Below are 15,208 nucleotides of genomic sequence, written 5' to 3' on the forward strand. Positions count from 1 at the left end.
ATCATACTGAAACCATTCTTAGCGGCTTGATACTTACCAAGGAGCAGCACCAAACAAAATAAAACAAGAAAAACATATTTTTACGTTTTGGAACTCTGGGACAATGCTTATGAAAACGTACACATATGCTATGGCATTGAATGTGTTAAGATGAGCTAAACTATTTGTCGAAGGAAATAAGTAAATCTTTTACTTTTAAATAAAATAAATCAAAATTAAATTGAGCAAAAGGATTTCACTTGAGAAATAAGCATTAAAAAGTAAAAATAATGTTTACATTCGGCAAAACTGTTTCATCCTAATGTCTTGTTTTCGTGAGAGAAGTGAGAATCCTTGCCATGGTTTATCAGGCCCAAAATGGACTTTTATCCTCCAAAATGTTTTTTACAGATCAGCCCGTGGACGTATGCCAACTCAAATAGAGACCTGCCAGTTTTGCCCTTTGTCTCCTCCATCACCGGCGAGAGTGGATTTTTTCCTCCCCTTCTCTCCGACATACAGGTTTGTGAAGGCTCAAAGAGACACAAACAAGAAGGCAGAGTCTTAACTGTTAGCTCAAGCTGCAGTGTTTGCACATGCCCGCCATTGATAGGCACATCACCATGGGAACCAGCAGGGAGAACCGGGCCGCTGCTCGCCAATGCTCACAAGAAAAATGGAGATGAGAAACTAGCGAGGTGTCAAATAAGACAGCAGTGTGAAAAGAGTCTTTAAAGACTTGCTGTTCTCTCCTGGCTTTTTTGTAAAAAAAAAAAATTTGCTGCACCTGTCCTTCTGGTAATAATTTTGTGTCATTTTTTCAGTTTGGCCAAAAATGGGGTGGAGTCCACAGCTGGTATATGTATAACGTCAGGTCTAAAATAATCCAGCCCAACGCAGCCCAGGCCAGGGGGTATTAAAGCCAAACCCAGCCCGACAAATTGACTTCCATTTCCAGGACCGAGCCCGAAGCAAACCCAAAATTTCATATTATATTTGTGATTCAGTTAGGGATTCTAAACGTTTTCTCATGGCCAAGAACTTTTAATTGACTTTCAAAAGTTTAAACCTTTTGTAATTTCTTTAGCATCGTTGAAAGAAAAAGTCTGCTATGAATCATGTAGTTTGCAGAGCGACAAATAATTTATATAATAAATATATACAAAACCATTTTTTTAGTAAATAACAAATATATTTGTATTTGGAGACAACTCTCCCCATATACAGTAGGTGTTACAGTTTAGCACTCCAAAACATCTTATTTTTTTGCATGGCCCATAATAAATGTCCATAATTTATACTCAATTCACTAATACACATTTCATAGTGGCCTGTTTAGGTGTGGCATGCATCCAGCCTCTTTGGCGGGACCCATAGGGGGCGATGACGCTCAATAGGAAAATGCTGTAGAACCCACTGCCAGCTGCAGTTACTCAAGAGGGAAAAAGAAAGCGAAGCCACCAGAGAGCAGTCTCGGCATCATTTGTAATCAGAATTGTTGAGAGTGATGCAACAATTTCAAGTATTTACAAGCACTTTACCCAAAATTCAAGCAATCTTCAATCTTTGAAAACACAACATCCAAATTTAAGCATTTTAAAGGATTTCAAGAACTGGTACGAACCCTGTAAGTTTAACAAGACTGTAAAACATTTAACTCGTTTACATTTCTGCATCTGCAAAGGTTACATAAACCGACAATTTTCTAACATTGATTTATTTCCTTTAAAGAGTTGACGGGAAAATGTTAAGGTCGTGCATCATTTTGACAGGTAGAAAATTAGGCCATAAACCGCAGCAGTATGTATGTTTATCACTGCACTCTAAGAGAGAGAGAAAGAAGAACAGTGATGGCCAGTCAAATGTCTTTGTCTTTTGTTTAGTTTAGTAGCCACTGGCATTTTAGTATGCATTTTATACATACATATATATATATATATATATATATATATATATATATATATATATATAGTTGTGTTTTTTTAAGTCGTCTAGAAAGAACCCCGACCCAACCCAAACTTAATGATTGACATTTTGTTGATGTTGCGAATATTGTCGGAAATTAAACCTGAAATACAGCATTGTATCACCGACGAAGTGAACAAAATTCTGAAATGAATAAAGATCAAGGTTTTTGTGAGAAGTATTTTGGTTGTTCTGAAGTGAAAAATGAGAAATGCATTAGGGGAGAAATTTGGTTGTCCTAAAAGGTATAGATAAAGGTATGGCAGCACATATTGTCACTTACAATGCTTAGTTTAAGCCTTGGAAAACTGAAAAGAAAAATGTTTTTACTCTAAGATACCGTGACTGAAATTTGGATCTGGCTCAGACTCAGGCCGAAGATCTTACCTCTAGTCCCACGGGTAAATAAAAAAACTAAATGTGAGGAAAGTCCCGCAGGTGTTTGCTTTCCGACTCACTTTTGAAGTCCTCAATTGATTATAATCAGTGTGGGCGTGGGATTGCATGTCGATTCAGGTTAATGATGAGTAAGCTAGGAATTTTTGTCACAAACAAATGAGTTGGTTCGGAGAAACTTTCTGAAAAGAAGTCTCGCATTGTGACTTTAATACATTGTTTAAATCATTTCTTTCGTCAAATATTTTTGCTTATATTGATTATTTTGACAATGTTTTTTGAAAATGTTTTATACATGATTTATGTTATTTTACAATGATTTGTACTTATTTCTGTAGTCTGTTTTTTTTCTATAGTTATTTTAATGTTGTTTTTTCTTAATTTGGTTTAGTTTTGCTCATTGCAATTACCGTATTTTCCGCACTGTAAGCCGCACTGATTTAAAAGGCGCATCCAAGAAATATTCTTTTGTCATATATTTTTCATACATAAGACTACACTCAGAGCTCCCGTGTTTGTGTATAACACTTATGGCATTTAATGTTGCAATGATTAAAACCGCAAAACATTGGTTCCAATAAAAATCGAATTCGGATCGCATTGGTGAGGGCGCCCACACTTTACCACAAGACCATCAGTGGTACAGATGACATTCAAAAGGGCATTAGGGCTCATCTCATTATCACACTATGTTTACTCTCAGTGCAAAGTGCATAGGTTAAACAGTCTCGCCACTTCTTTACCTGTGTGTCAATAACCTCTTGGTTTAATATGTACATGTACGTAAAAAAACTTATAGAGACGCTCCCCTACTTATGACCATTTGACTTACGAAAAAATATCCGTTAGATTTTGTATTGTGTGCATTTTTTTCAGAGTAGAGGACAGTTCTGTAGTGCTTCTTTCCGCCGCGTGGCGCTGTGAGAGGTCACCCAGCATCTACCCCAAAGAAAAAATCCGGCTTCCTCTTCCTAGTTCTTGTGTAAACATTCTATACTGTATCTTCAGCGAGCTAAGAACTTTGACATTTTTATTCGTTAATATCTCGTGCATCCATTTAACATGGTTGGTGTAAAGAGTCAAGAAGAGGCGACCTGTTTCATTTGAAATTAAAATGGAATAAGGAAGCTTGATGGGGTTGAAAAATAGTTTGATCGCTTTTTTTCGGCCACTTTTTACTACGGAGGATGAAGTCGCATTACTCTTGAAGCTCATCTTCCAAAAGTAAGTTAAACTTAACTTCCTTTATCTTTATAGAGCATATCATTTATTGAAATGTTTATTTTTTAAAACAAAACAATACAGGTTAAAGGCTTAAACATACTTATATAAACCTTAAACATACATTCCATACAAAGTATAGCACTGAAGCAACATACGAACAAATTCAACTTACGAACGATAGTCCGGAACGGTCTCGTTACGATCTCATTTGTAAGTAGGGCAGCGTCTGTATAGTATTTTGTTGAAAGATTTTCTGGTTTCTGCATCTGTCTATCGCAACGTTGTTGGCGGATCAAATCCCGCTGCCTCCATTCTGGGCCAGCAAAAATTAGCAATATATCAATTATACTGTACCTTTTTTTTTTCAACATCACTATCTATTAAACTTATTTCTCTAGTTAGTTATTTTGTTGCATAAGTCTGTTTGTGTAAACTTTCATTCTAATTAAGTAGTTTCTCAAGGAAAATAGGGAAAATATAAACTTATTTTACTGCATGTTGTTTTATTTCTCCAGTATAAGAAAACAATCGCAACAAGCAATTTACTGTACAAGAGCCTAATGACATACAAACAAAGAGCTTGGAGGGACTCGTGAAAAGCTAACAACCTTCTAATAGAATTGTGGGAAACATTCCTTCAAAGCGCCAGCCATTCCTCTCAAGTCCGACAAAAATCCACAAATTGGGACTGAGCCGGCGCCCAAGTGAAACCAGACCATGAGAGATTATCCACTGAACGTACTCGGGGGCCATTGTGTCGAAAATTGCCGTTGGAGATTATGAGGTTAAATCCACAACTCGAGCGAAAAGAGGGGGGATCAAATCTTCTGACAAATGTCTTACTGACTAAGAAGCTGCAAAGGAGTTTCTTCAGTTTAGGAAAAGGTCTGGTGGCTCAAAGTTAACTGGGAGTTGATGCGACTTCATTTCTCATGGTGAACTAGTTGAACGTTCAATGGCTAAAGTGGGTAAAACATTTTAAAAAATGTACTTTAGAGCAGTGGGCAAACAAACTTTTCTGTACTATTAGTGTCTGACTATCTTTTCACGGCCTGGGCCAATAAAAAAATTATTACCATTAGAAGAAGAAATACGGTGTTAAACTTTTGCAGATCCACAACTATATCTGCAATTTACACATACGATTTTAAATCTTGCGTGTGCATTTATATGGACATGTGATTTTTAGATCTAGAGTAAATTGCAAATATATTTGTGGATATGAAATATACGAGCGTAAATAGGTGTTAAAATGACGGTTATACATAGCTTACATATTCAGCTGCAGTAAGTTCTTCCCAAGATAATTTACCAATAGGAAATGCTACCTTTATGGCATGGCCCATGATAAATGTCTCTAAATGATATGTAATACATGCACTGATACATATTTCATGTTGCCCTGTTTAGGTGTAGCATAGACCTGTCCTATTGAACGTGACCCGCAAACAAACTAATACCACCTGCCGTTAATCACAAGAGAAAAAGAAATAGAATGGCAAAAATAAGCCACCAGAGAGCGGCATCAGTGTTGTTTTTAAACAGACTTGTCAAGAAACATGGCAACAATTTCAAGCCTTTACAAAAACTTTACCCAAATTAAAACACTTTTTTTCGATTCTTGAAAACCGGATACTAAAATTCAAGCATTTTTAAGGATTTTAAGCACCTGTACAAACTCCTGCATTAGATATAATCTCATTACCACACTACTTTTATTCAACGTTGTTGGCGTTGGCTAAACTCTTTCCCATATGTTACATTACAATGTTGTATAACGTGGCACAGAGAGAAGAAAATAGTGTGATGAGGATATATTGGGCAGCAGTAACTCAGCGCTTGTCTAGGGATCAAGAGGTCTTCCGTTCAATTCCCGGCTCCTCTGTGTTATACTGTATATCGAAATGTCCCTGATAAGAAGGTAGTTTCCTTGCATTGCGGATATATGAATCACATTGTAAAGCGTTTAGGAGGTCTTCATTGACTTGTAAAGCACTATATAAATGCAGACAATTTGCACACATTTACATTTACTTGACTGATATAATATAAATATAGATAAATAAAAAGCTTTTTTATGTTAACTCATGGTTTAAATTCCAGGTAGAACATGTGACTTCCATTACAAGACTTTGGTTTTGTAGTTGGAATTTATTTTAACAAAAAATATTTTTTTTGTGACTATTGAAATGGACAGTGATCGATAGCAATGTATTGATAATTGTTTGCAACAAGATTAGACGTGGCACTCCAGAATAAAACAAGTAATAAAGACTGAATAGAGAAAATAGGATAAAAGAAAGTCAAAGACTCGCCTAAGTTGTAATAATCGTGCAAGCAATTGATAGAATGATAAACCTAATTCTAATTTAATTAACTAATACTAATTGGGACATTTGTGAAGAAAAACTGTTGTTAGTTGTCATAGTTTAATCATGTGAAGAAAAAAAAACATCCACTACGAGTGGCAAACACATTTTAGCCCATTTCCCACTCGTTTAAAAAAAATGAATATTTTTTTCGTATTTCTAGGAAACAAAGAAAAAAGGAAAAAAAAGGGCGGTGGGGGGTTGAACAGAAAATTGTGAAAAAAAAGAAAATATATTGAAAATAATGAAAATGAATATTCTCTGGCCTGTTCATTTGCAGCCTTTTGTATAGCACCCATTTTATTCATGTATAATTTGTCTTAATCCACGGCACTTTTCTGTTTTTAAATTGCTTCCTTTGAACCTGGCAGAAGTTTAGCAGTTCCTTTCATGAGGTGCTCTGCGGCACAGACAGTCTAAAAGAGTGGGCAAGCGCCACAAGTTGGCACGTCGGTTTTTGGCCTGCCGGCAGGATATTTTGGCTGTCACACTTTAGTCTGCGTCCAGTCTGAAAAGTAATGGCCAATTTTGACACAGACAGGATGCCATGGTGGCAGCTCACCATTCACATGGTTGACATCTTGATTTATAGGGTCTGATTTTACAAGGTTAAATACTGATCATATCTGCTCTTTTTTATGATTAAGTAGAACTCATCACAGGAGACTACATTTTTTTAAAATTGAGGATGTCATGCAAGTTATCCTATATGCCTCAGTGGAGAACATTCTGGCATACAGGTGCTCGCTAGCAGACAGGATAACCTTACAGTGTGTCATCAAGTCAGGAGGACATTGACGGCTCTTGGTACCACAGCGGGCCAAAACCATTACAGAGATCTCATCCCGCCCCAGCCACCACCTCTTTAACTGTCTGCCCCCTGGCAGATGCTACAGGTCTTTTAGCATGGTGTTTCTCAACTGGTGGGTCACAGACCCATTTTCAGTGGGGCGCTGGCCCATTTCAAATGGGTTGGGGCCTTTGCCTTGGCAAAATAATGTTAAGAGGAAGAAAAAACAGAGGGTCATTGACACCTTTTAACAGTAGATGGCAACAATGCTCTTCTTGATCTTTTATACCTTTTCAGTCAATCGGCATGTTTGAGAGTGCCCACATCTCATTTTATTGTGATTTTGTTGGTTTAATTTCCTTTTTTCTTCCCATAATAATGGGTACCAAGACAGTTAGTGATGGGGGAAGAAGTGGTACACAGTAACAACAATTAAAACAATTGCGAAATATGAAAACGGTCTACGAAATTCTGCCATTGGAGTGCTGCTGCTCAACAAATTGTTTAAAAATGTTACAGTTTACGCTCTTTAAAAGTATATTAATCTGTATTGACTACATGATTAAATAATGATTGATGTTTAGGTACAGGTTTTATCAATGTTTTCCATTTATTTTACTACCATGTACATTTTAGATCTTCAATACACGTTTAACCTGGAGTGCTACATCCAATCTCTTTTTAAACAATGTACAATAACATTGCAATCCATGACTAGAAAGACAATTCTACAAAAAAAGATGAAAGAAGCCTGCAATTCCCCTTTGGTACACTATACAAATAAAGGCCCATCTGAAGTTTGCTTAAGAGCACTTAGATAATCCAGAAGATAAGAGTGAGAATGTCCAACGGTCAGTTAAAAACCAAAATATGCATTTCGGTGGGAACATAATTCATTGTGTTTGGATGAGAAAGAATAATGGATTGAAAAAAAAAAATACTGTGAGGCATGGAGCTATAAAACATCACTCTTTGGGGCTGTTTTTTTTTTTTGCAAAGGAGATTAAAAAGAGTCCTATTCCATGAGATATGGAAACGTTCTTCCATGACAACCATGCCAAACACACTGCCGAGGCAACAAAGGATTGGCTTAGTAAGAAGAATTTAAAGCTCCTGGAGTTGCTTAACACATCTCCAGATCTCAACCTCTTGGAAGGAAATGACAGTTGCCGTTGCCCAACGACAGCTCCAAAACATCACTGCTCTAGAGAAGATCTGCATTGAGGAATGGGGCAAAATACCAACAACAGTGTGTGAAAACCCTGTGAATTTATCCTTTTACTGTGCGCACTGCTGCACACACGAAGTTTCCCACTTTTTAATGCCGCAAAGAACTCATGACTTGTAGTAAAGAGACGAATGATCCACCGAAACACTGCCTTAGATGGTAAAAAGGTCTCATATGCATAGGTTGATTCCTCCGGGACATTTTCCTATCATTATCTGCCCTCACTGAGAAAAATGCCACTGATCAAAGAAATTAGGCACACTTTTATAGATAATGTCAGAAGTTTGCTCACAAAAAGCACATATAATTTGATTGTCATTAGCCTTGGAAACTATTAATTTGTTGCTCCAATCAGAGCCCAGGAAACAGAAGGCAATTCTCCGATTAGTTTGAGTGTAAAGGCGCTTGTCAAGTCAATTCATGTTTATTTGCATAGTGACGCCGTAATTCCGCAAAGTGCATACTTATACGTGAAACCAATTAACAGAAAAAAATATGTGCTGCAGAGAGGACGCGAAAGTCATGCAATGGCGAGGGAAAACAGTCTCATAAAATATTAAGTTTGATTTTTAATATTGAACTTATTTGCACTTTTTTAGCATTTTCTTCATCTCATTCTCTCTTTCCTAGCTGAAGTACACCTTTGATGGAGATTGAAAGCCTTCCTCTTCTTTTTTGAGTGGGACTGGCACAATTGGTGGTTGGCTTAAGTTTTTTCCCCCACAGTACCAGGCGCTCTTCAACGCTGCACGATTTTCCAGTATTTCTCGAAGCAAGTGAAGTGAATTTTATTTCTCATCTAGGTTGATTGCATTCCTGACCTATACCCACGGACAGAAAGCGCAGCTCTGCGCACTGGCTTGCGCCCAGCTGCTGAGTGTGTTTGGACAAAGCTTCTCTCTCCGCTTCCTGGAATTGCTCGGGTTGCACAGAGCAGCTGATTTGAGTAGACCGGCAGACCGACGCAAGAGGGTGTAGTTCTTGGAGACCAAAAGTGCAGCATACAGCTGGTTCTTATATCAGAGGTTATGATGATCATAGTCCAGGCGCTCTCGTTTTTCCCATTTTGAGTTGTGCCTGAGCAGATATTGAATTACATTTGCTCTGGCTGCAACATGTCAAAGTCTTTTTGGGTTAGGTAGAAACCATATCGTTCGGAAGGGTACTTAACGCTAGCTGCCGTTTCCTCTGGTAGAATATACGAAAGGCCAGTTTGTAGTGTTTTTTTATGTTTGCACGAAAAGTCTAAACATACATGTTTAAATGTCAGGTAAAGATGATTTATGACTCTTGCCAAACAATGACAACAGTCAAAATGTCAAATCTGCGTCCTGTCTATACAAAGGTTTTCAGAAGTATAGACTTACACTATATATGGCTGAAATCAATAGTGACATCCACTGTATATGAACAGTGCCATTTAAGCCATGGTGGCAATGGAAATGGAAATGTCCTGTAGATATCAGCAAAGACGGAACAGTTTCTGTACAGGTAAAGAGCTATGGAACAGGTAAACCACAAAAATCGAGGTAATACTGTAAGCCTATCCTATACAATCCAGCTCTTTAGAATCCAAAAGTTAAGGGTTAATTTTGCCGAAATACAATAGAAAAAAAGATCTATTTTATCGCAATCCCTCAAAACTTTATTTAAATAAATATAATTAATTATTATTACGATTGATAAACTTTCTGGTCATTATAGCAAGAAGAGCATGTATGTATTTTGTGTATATTTCTTTAAGATTATGTTTGGTTCTCTATTGTAAGGCATCCCTTTTGCTTGTATTGGGCAATGTCTTTCTTGTTCAACTGTCAATCAAACATAAAAACTGATGTGTTTTTTTTTGGTAGATAATGCCTGTACTACGTTTTTTATGAGGACCAAATGTCATGTTGTTAATACATGTAATATATGATACAAAATGCTGCCCTTTTGTGTGTGGCATAAACTTTCAAATTAAATGCATCAAATGGCTGGTATAAGTATCCCTTTTTCATTCAATATCCCCGTAATTGGGTACGTAAGGACCTTAAAACATCCTGAAAATGAGCCCGCCATCTTAGCCCTTTTATTATGTTACTGTTCATTACAACCCTCTTTAAAAAGCCTCTGACTGGATAACGAGGTGGAAGACCAAAACTTTTACGAGCGACTGCACGTAGCCCCGAAAGTGATTCGTCGGCATTTTGCTGCCATCAAGCGAGGCCGCTGTTGCCGCGTGGGGCTGATGTCGTTTTACGAGGTCTGCCGCCACAAAAGCAACCATAAAAGTGGAAGAGTGGCTTTAATTTGAGCAAGCTGTGGGAAGTGGCTTGCACATCCCAAACACTTAATATATAGCTAGGCAAACTTGGCTTTTACTTGAAAGGGAACCGTCGCTCATCATGCTCAGATTTCTTTTTGTTGACACGGTTTGACGTTAGCTCTCCTCATGGTTTGCTGGCTCGGGGACAAGTTTCTCTGGCTTTTTCACAAAATGTTACGCTCTTCACTGCTCCAAAACAGCTTATACCCCAGGTGGTAAAATAATGATGGTGTTAGTGTTTTGTCACTGACACAGCAGTGTGACAACTGCCTGGTGTGCGGCATATGGAGCGTGATAATGCATTGTAGTTGGCTTCTCTCGTTCTTGGAGAAAATCGAATAAATTCAGGGTTCATAAACCTTTTTAAGCGGCAAATTCAGCACTTTTAAGGACTTTCAAATCCAGTTTTTCAATTTCTACTGCACAATTAAAAGAAGAAATTTACCACAGGGATACACAACCTATATTTTTTACATAATAAAAGTTCATAGTAAATGTCCATAATAGATATGTATTGCTTTTCCAAATACAATTTTCATAGTGCAGTGTTTAGGTGTAGCATATAGAAAACGGTTAACAAAAAAAATTATAGTTAAGCTAGTTATCTCTGTAAATCACCTTTCATATAACCGAGGAAAGCAAACTCTCACATTGTTAAGAACTGTATCGTTTTTCTTGCATACTTTGCAGCGTGGTGTGCGTGGATTTGTTCCACGTTTTAGCCATTGTTTTTTTTTTAGTTTTCTAGCCATCTTTCATTAAAACGGCAGGCTCCCAGTATCTTGGTCTTTTTACTTGTCCTCTTGGGGGCAACGCAAAGGTGTGATAATCCTTTACCATTCAAACTAATGCCAGCTGCTGTTAATCACGAGGGAAGAAAAAATGCAATGGCAAAACAAAGCCACCAAATAGCAGTGCTAGCGTCATTTTTAAGCAGACTTGCAAAAATCTCAATCATTTACAAGCACTCTAACCAAATATTAAGCACTTTTCAAACCTTGAAAACACAATATTAAAATTTCTGGATTTCAAGCGGCCGTAGGAACCCTGTAATTTGTTCTTTAAATAGAGTATTACCAAAGTCAGATTCTGTTAAATGTGCAGCTGTCCAAATATCACACAAATCACATGACTTAAGTGCTGTGCTGAATGGCGCTGAAATGCGAAACATTTATAAAAACAACCCAAATACTGTTTGAAAAGCTTTTTAAACTAATTCACAAGCACTAAGAAAATAATCGGTTGGACAGGGAATCTAAGAAATGTAAAAACGTGGTATCATCAGGGTGGGTATTACTTTTAGTGTGTGGCTGCTTTGGACCTGAAACATACTGCCACGTACAAGGGAGAAAACTCCAATGTTTTTGCAGAAATGCAACCAGAAAATGCTTTGTGCAAGAATGTAAAACAAGATGATGGGTTAAAGCAGTTTTTGACTGGGCGGCTTGACCAAAAATGAGTTTTCATGTATTGTAGAACAGAGTCCAACACGGTTTGGCTCATACCTGGAGAATGTATTCCGGGCGTAGTGCATGATACTGTCAAAATCGTAAACTTCTCCTAAGGAATCCACCTCTCCGGGCTCCATTTTTAAAAAGTTATACTCCTGCCCTGTAAACGAAAGAGAACAAGCTTGGTTTAGACTTTGAAATGCAGATTCACTGGCCAAAACGTTGGGTGAACTTGTCCAACCTAAATAGCAGGCTGTGTTTCTTAAACTGTGTGCCCCATCACAATAAATATTACTTAAAATTTGCTGAATTATCTACCTGTCGGTGTTGCTCAATAACTGCTGCATTGATAGGTTTTATTTACCATGTATTATTATTCAATTATTGTCTCAGTGGGTTTTACAGGCAAATAATTTTGAAAAGTATTCATTTTTGGAAATGGTGTTTGAACTGTAAAAAATGAAAATAAATAAACGTTTCACGATCAAATAATTTAGCTATATTGTCATTTGTTTTTGTATATTTTTGGCTTGCATTATATTTGACTTGCAAAACATTGGCTGAGACGGGAAACAAACCCGTGTCACGGTGTTGAGAGCACCGAACCCTAACCACTAGAACACCAGTGATTAGACATACGATTTTATCGTATAAGAACACAATATTTATTCAAGGAATCAAAGATGAAGATTAGAAGACAGAAAGTCGTCCTAAAAGACATAAATAAGAACAAGAAATCAAGATTTTTTTAAAGGACATTAAATAAATACATTGTAAATTTTATGTAGGTATTGTGTTCATAGTTTATGTAGACAATTAAATATTTTCATCATGGCTGCACGAATTCTACAACGTTTGTCATTTACCATGCTTAGCTTGAGCTAAACAAGTGTGCATTATACATGAGTAAATACGGTATATAATGACAATCTAAAGTCTATAAATACTTTTGAAAAGGAAACCTTTAATTAAATGTAATAAATGATTTGTTATTATTCTTTTGCCTCGAGATTTTAGTGGAACAAAGTATAGCTTGCCACAAAAAAGGTCAAGAAACACAGCCAAAGACAATGATCTTGACTTTTTCTATTTTTGTATTAACGCATTCCTGCAGAACAGAAAAAAAAAACGAAACAGAAAACGTTCCCCAATGTCCTAGCCAAAATCCTGATATGTACCTGGCTGAATATTATCTCTTATAATGCTGACGTGCTCATCTCGATCGGGCCGTGTGTGCTCGTGCCAGAATCCGATCACATGACCCAACTCGTGCACCACGATGCCAAACTTGTCACAGTTCTTTCCAATGGATATGGCCTGGGGGCCTCCTCCTCGCCGGCCCACATAAGAGCAGCACCTGCCAATCAAAAGACAAACAGAGTTAAAAGTAGATTTGCCAAATTCATAAATCAAACGACAGTAATAGCAATAAAAATGAAAAATTGAATTATATGCACTCCGCAACATTTCCTCAACGCAACAGAAGGGGGTCTATGAGGAGAATCTGTGTATATATATAAAGCAGTGATTTTTAAATCGTGGGGCGCAGTTTCACCTCCACTATCTTAGGGGCAGTGGCGCTCTCATTACCAAAGTGTGTACTGAGCATGTGTCATTTGCACACAACAGGTATAGACACGAAGGGTAGCGGCTTCTCATGTCCCATGAAAAATCGTTTAAAAGGAATAAAAAGATAAAAAGATAAAGATAAAAACAAAAGGGATAAAGAGAAAAATCAATTTCTTCCGAAAGCCAAGACAAGGAAATCTCACTTAGCATAAGTAGCGCTCGGCTTTTCAGTGGCTACGGTGGAAGATGAAGAAAGACGGGTGTGCTTGCTGTGTTTAGAAATGTTGGTAGTGGACAGTATGAAGCCAAGGCACCACCAAAATGTTGGAAACCCCAATGAAATGAAATGAAATGAAATGATTTGCATTTATATAGCGCTTTTCAAGTCAATGACTTCCCAAAGCGCTTTACATTGTGCTTCACATTTCCCAATAGCGGCCGTGATCTGTGCAGCCATGTAAGGCGCTAACCTGCTTATTGGGGGGTTTAGTGTCTTACCCAAGGACACTTCGACAAGTAACACGGACAAGCCGGGATTCGAACTGGGATCCCTTAATCCTAAAACGATCGCTCTACCTCCTGAGCTACTGCCGGCCTCAATGACGCTATAAGCCGGTTGGATTTTTACAGCGAATATTTCCAACAATCTTGCTGCATTGTAAACGCTACGTCAGTAAACCAGTGTGTGTTGTTGGCATCATATAAAGGGGCATACCAAATTGCTCAGTCCAAAAACTACCTCACCATAGCAGAGAAGCTAATATTGCCTGCAGTATTAGACAAGGCCGCTGGTCAGCAAAAATAAAAACTGTCCCTTTGTCCAATGACACGGTTGCTAGACATATAAATTAAGTATTGTTTAATATTGTGCTCCTGATTTAATTTTGGTGAGTTTATGGTTAGTCAAAAATGTTTACAGTTTAAGGATTAAATTGTATTTTTGAATTTCAAAATCACTTAAAATATTTGCAATAACAGTTAATAAAACAATCATTTGTTATAAATTGGTCCATATTTCTTTTTTAATCTCCTATATACATATATGTAAATAAAAAGGATATAGTGTTATGCATAGGTGTAATTATAACAATTTTATAGATAAAGTATATTATTTAGTCGCGTGGTGGGAGAGTTTGTTGGGAGGTATTTGGGAGAGGGGAGAGATGTTTTCTTCTTCCAAGGGGGAGCATGACAGGAAATAATTGAATAGTGCATCAACATTTATTCATTTCAATGGGAATTGGAACGTTTGGTCAGGCTGTACTTTTGCACACATGGTGGCCCCTGCGAGCCAGACACTGCTCTCTAATTACCACAAGGCCGACCAAGCTCTCCTGAGACACACCTTGAACTTTGCCAAAGACATGAGGGGGCCTGCTTAATATGCATCAAGCATCAGGAATTCCCGTAGCTAACCGTCACCGCCCGCGTGGATAATGCCATCCCGGTAACGCCCGGGGTTGGCTACCAAGCTAAAAATTTCAAGCCACAGTTGACAGGAAGCATATTCTGTCTGATAAAAATGTGTCCGGTCTCCTTTAAAGGTGGGCCCAAAGATTTGTTTGCATCATAATTGTTATCTAATAAAAGCCCTTCCATATCCAGCTCAAGTTATTTAGATTTGGTAAAACAGTTACAACTGTAACTACAGACAACTACTAGTCATTTGGACTACCTATGTTGACAAGAGAAGATTCCATAGAAATGCACCTCGCGTGACACCAAAGCTTCCATACATACATACATATCTCAGCTATATTACTATTTTTGTATGCTCAATTTGCGCTAGGATATAAAACCAAGAACCACCTCCACCTGCACAGAAAATTGCAAAGACTTATACTTGTAATATTATTTTTCTTGCATAGAATTATTATTCGAATGTGTAATTCCTCGTTCAAAATAATAACGGATATCGCAACTATTGGT

At 37.5% G+C, this 15,208-nt stretch overlaps 1 protein-coding gene across 1 annotated transcript in view; it reads right to left on the reverse strand.

Moving 5' to 3' along the window:
* bmp1a (bone morphogenetic protein 1a) overlaps window positions 1–15,208 on the reverse strand; it is a 63,128-nt gene that overhangs the window by 19,029 nt on the left and 28,891 nt on the right. Inside the window, exons 6-7 of the mRNA XM_088336450.1 lie at window positions 12,889–13,067; window positions 11,765–11,870 (exon numbers count right to left, since the gene is read on the reverse strand). Coding sequence (XP_088192576.1) covers window positions 11,765–11,870; window positions 12,889–13,067 — 285 coding nt within the window. The remainder of the gene's footprint in view (window positions 1–11,764; window positions 11,871–12,888; window positions 13,068–15,208) is intronic.

The sequence above is a fragment of the Urocampus carinirostris genome, chromosome 5, assembly GCF_059441175.1.
Source record: "Urocampus carinirostris isolate Australia breed hairy pipefish chromosome 5, RoL_Ucar_1.0, whole genome shotgun sequence".
Lineage (NCBI taxonomy): Eukaryota > Metazoa > Chordata > Actinopteri > Syngnathiformes > Syngnathidae > Urocampus > Urocampus carinirostris.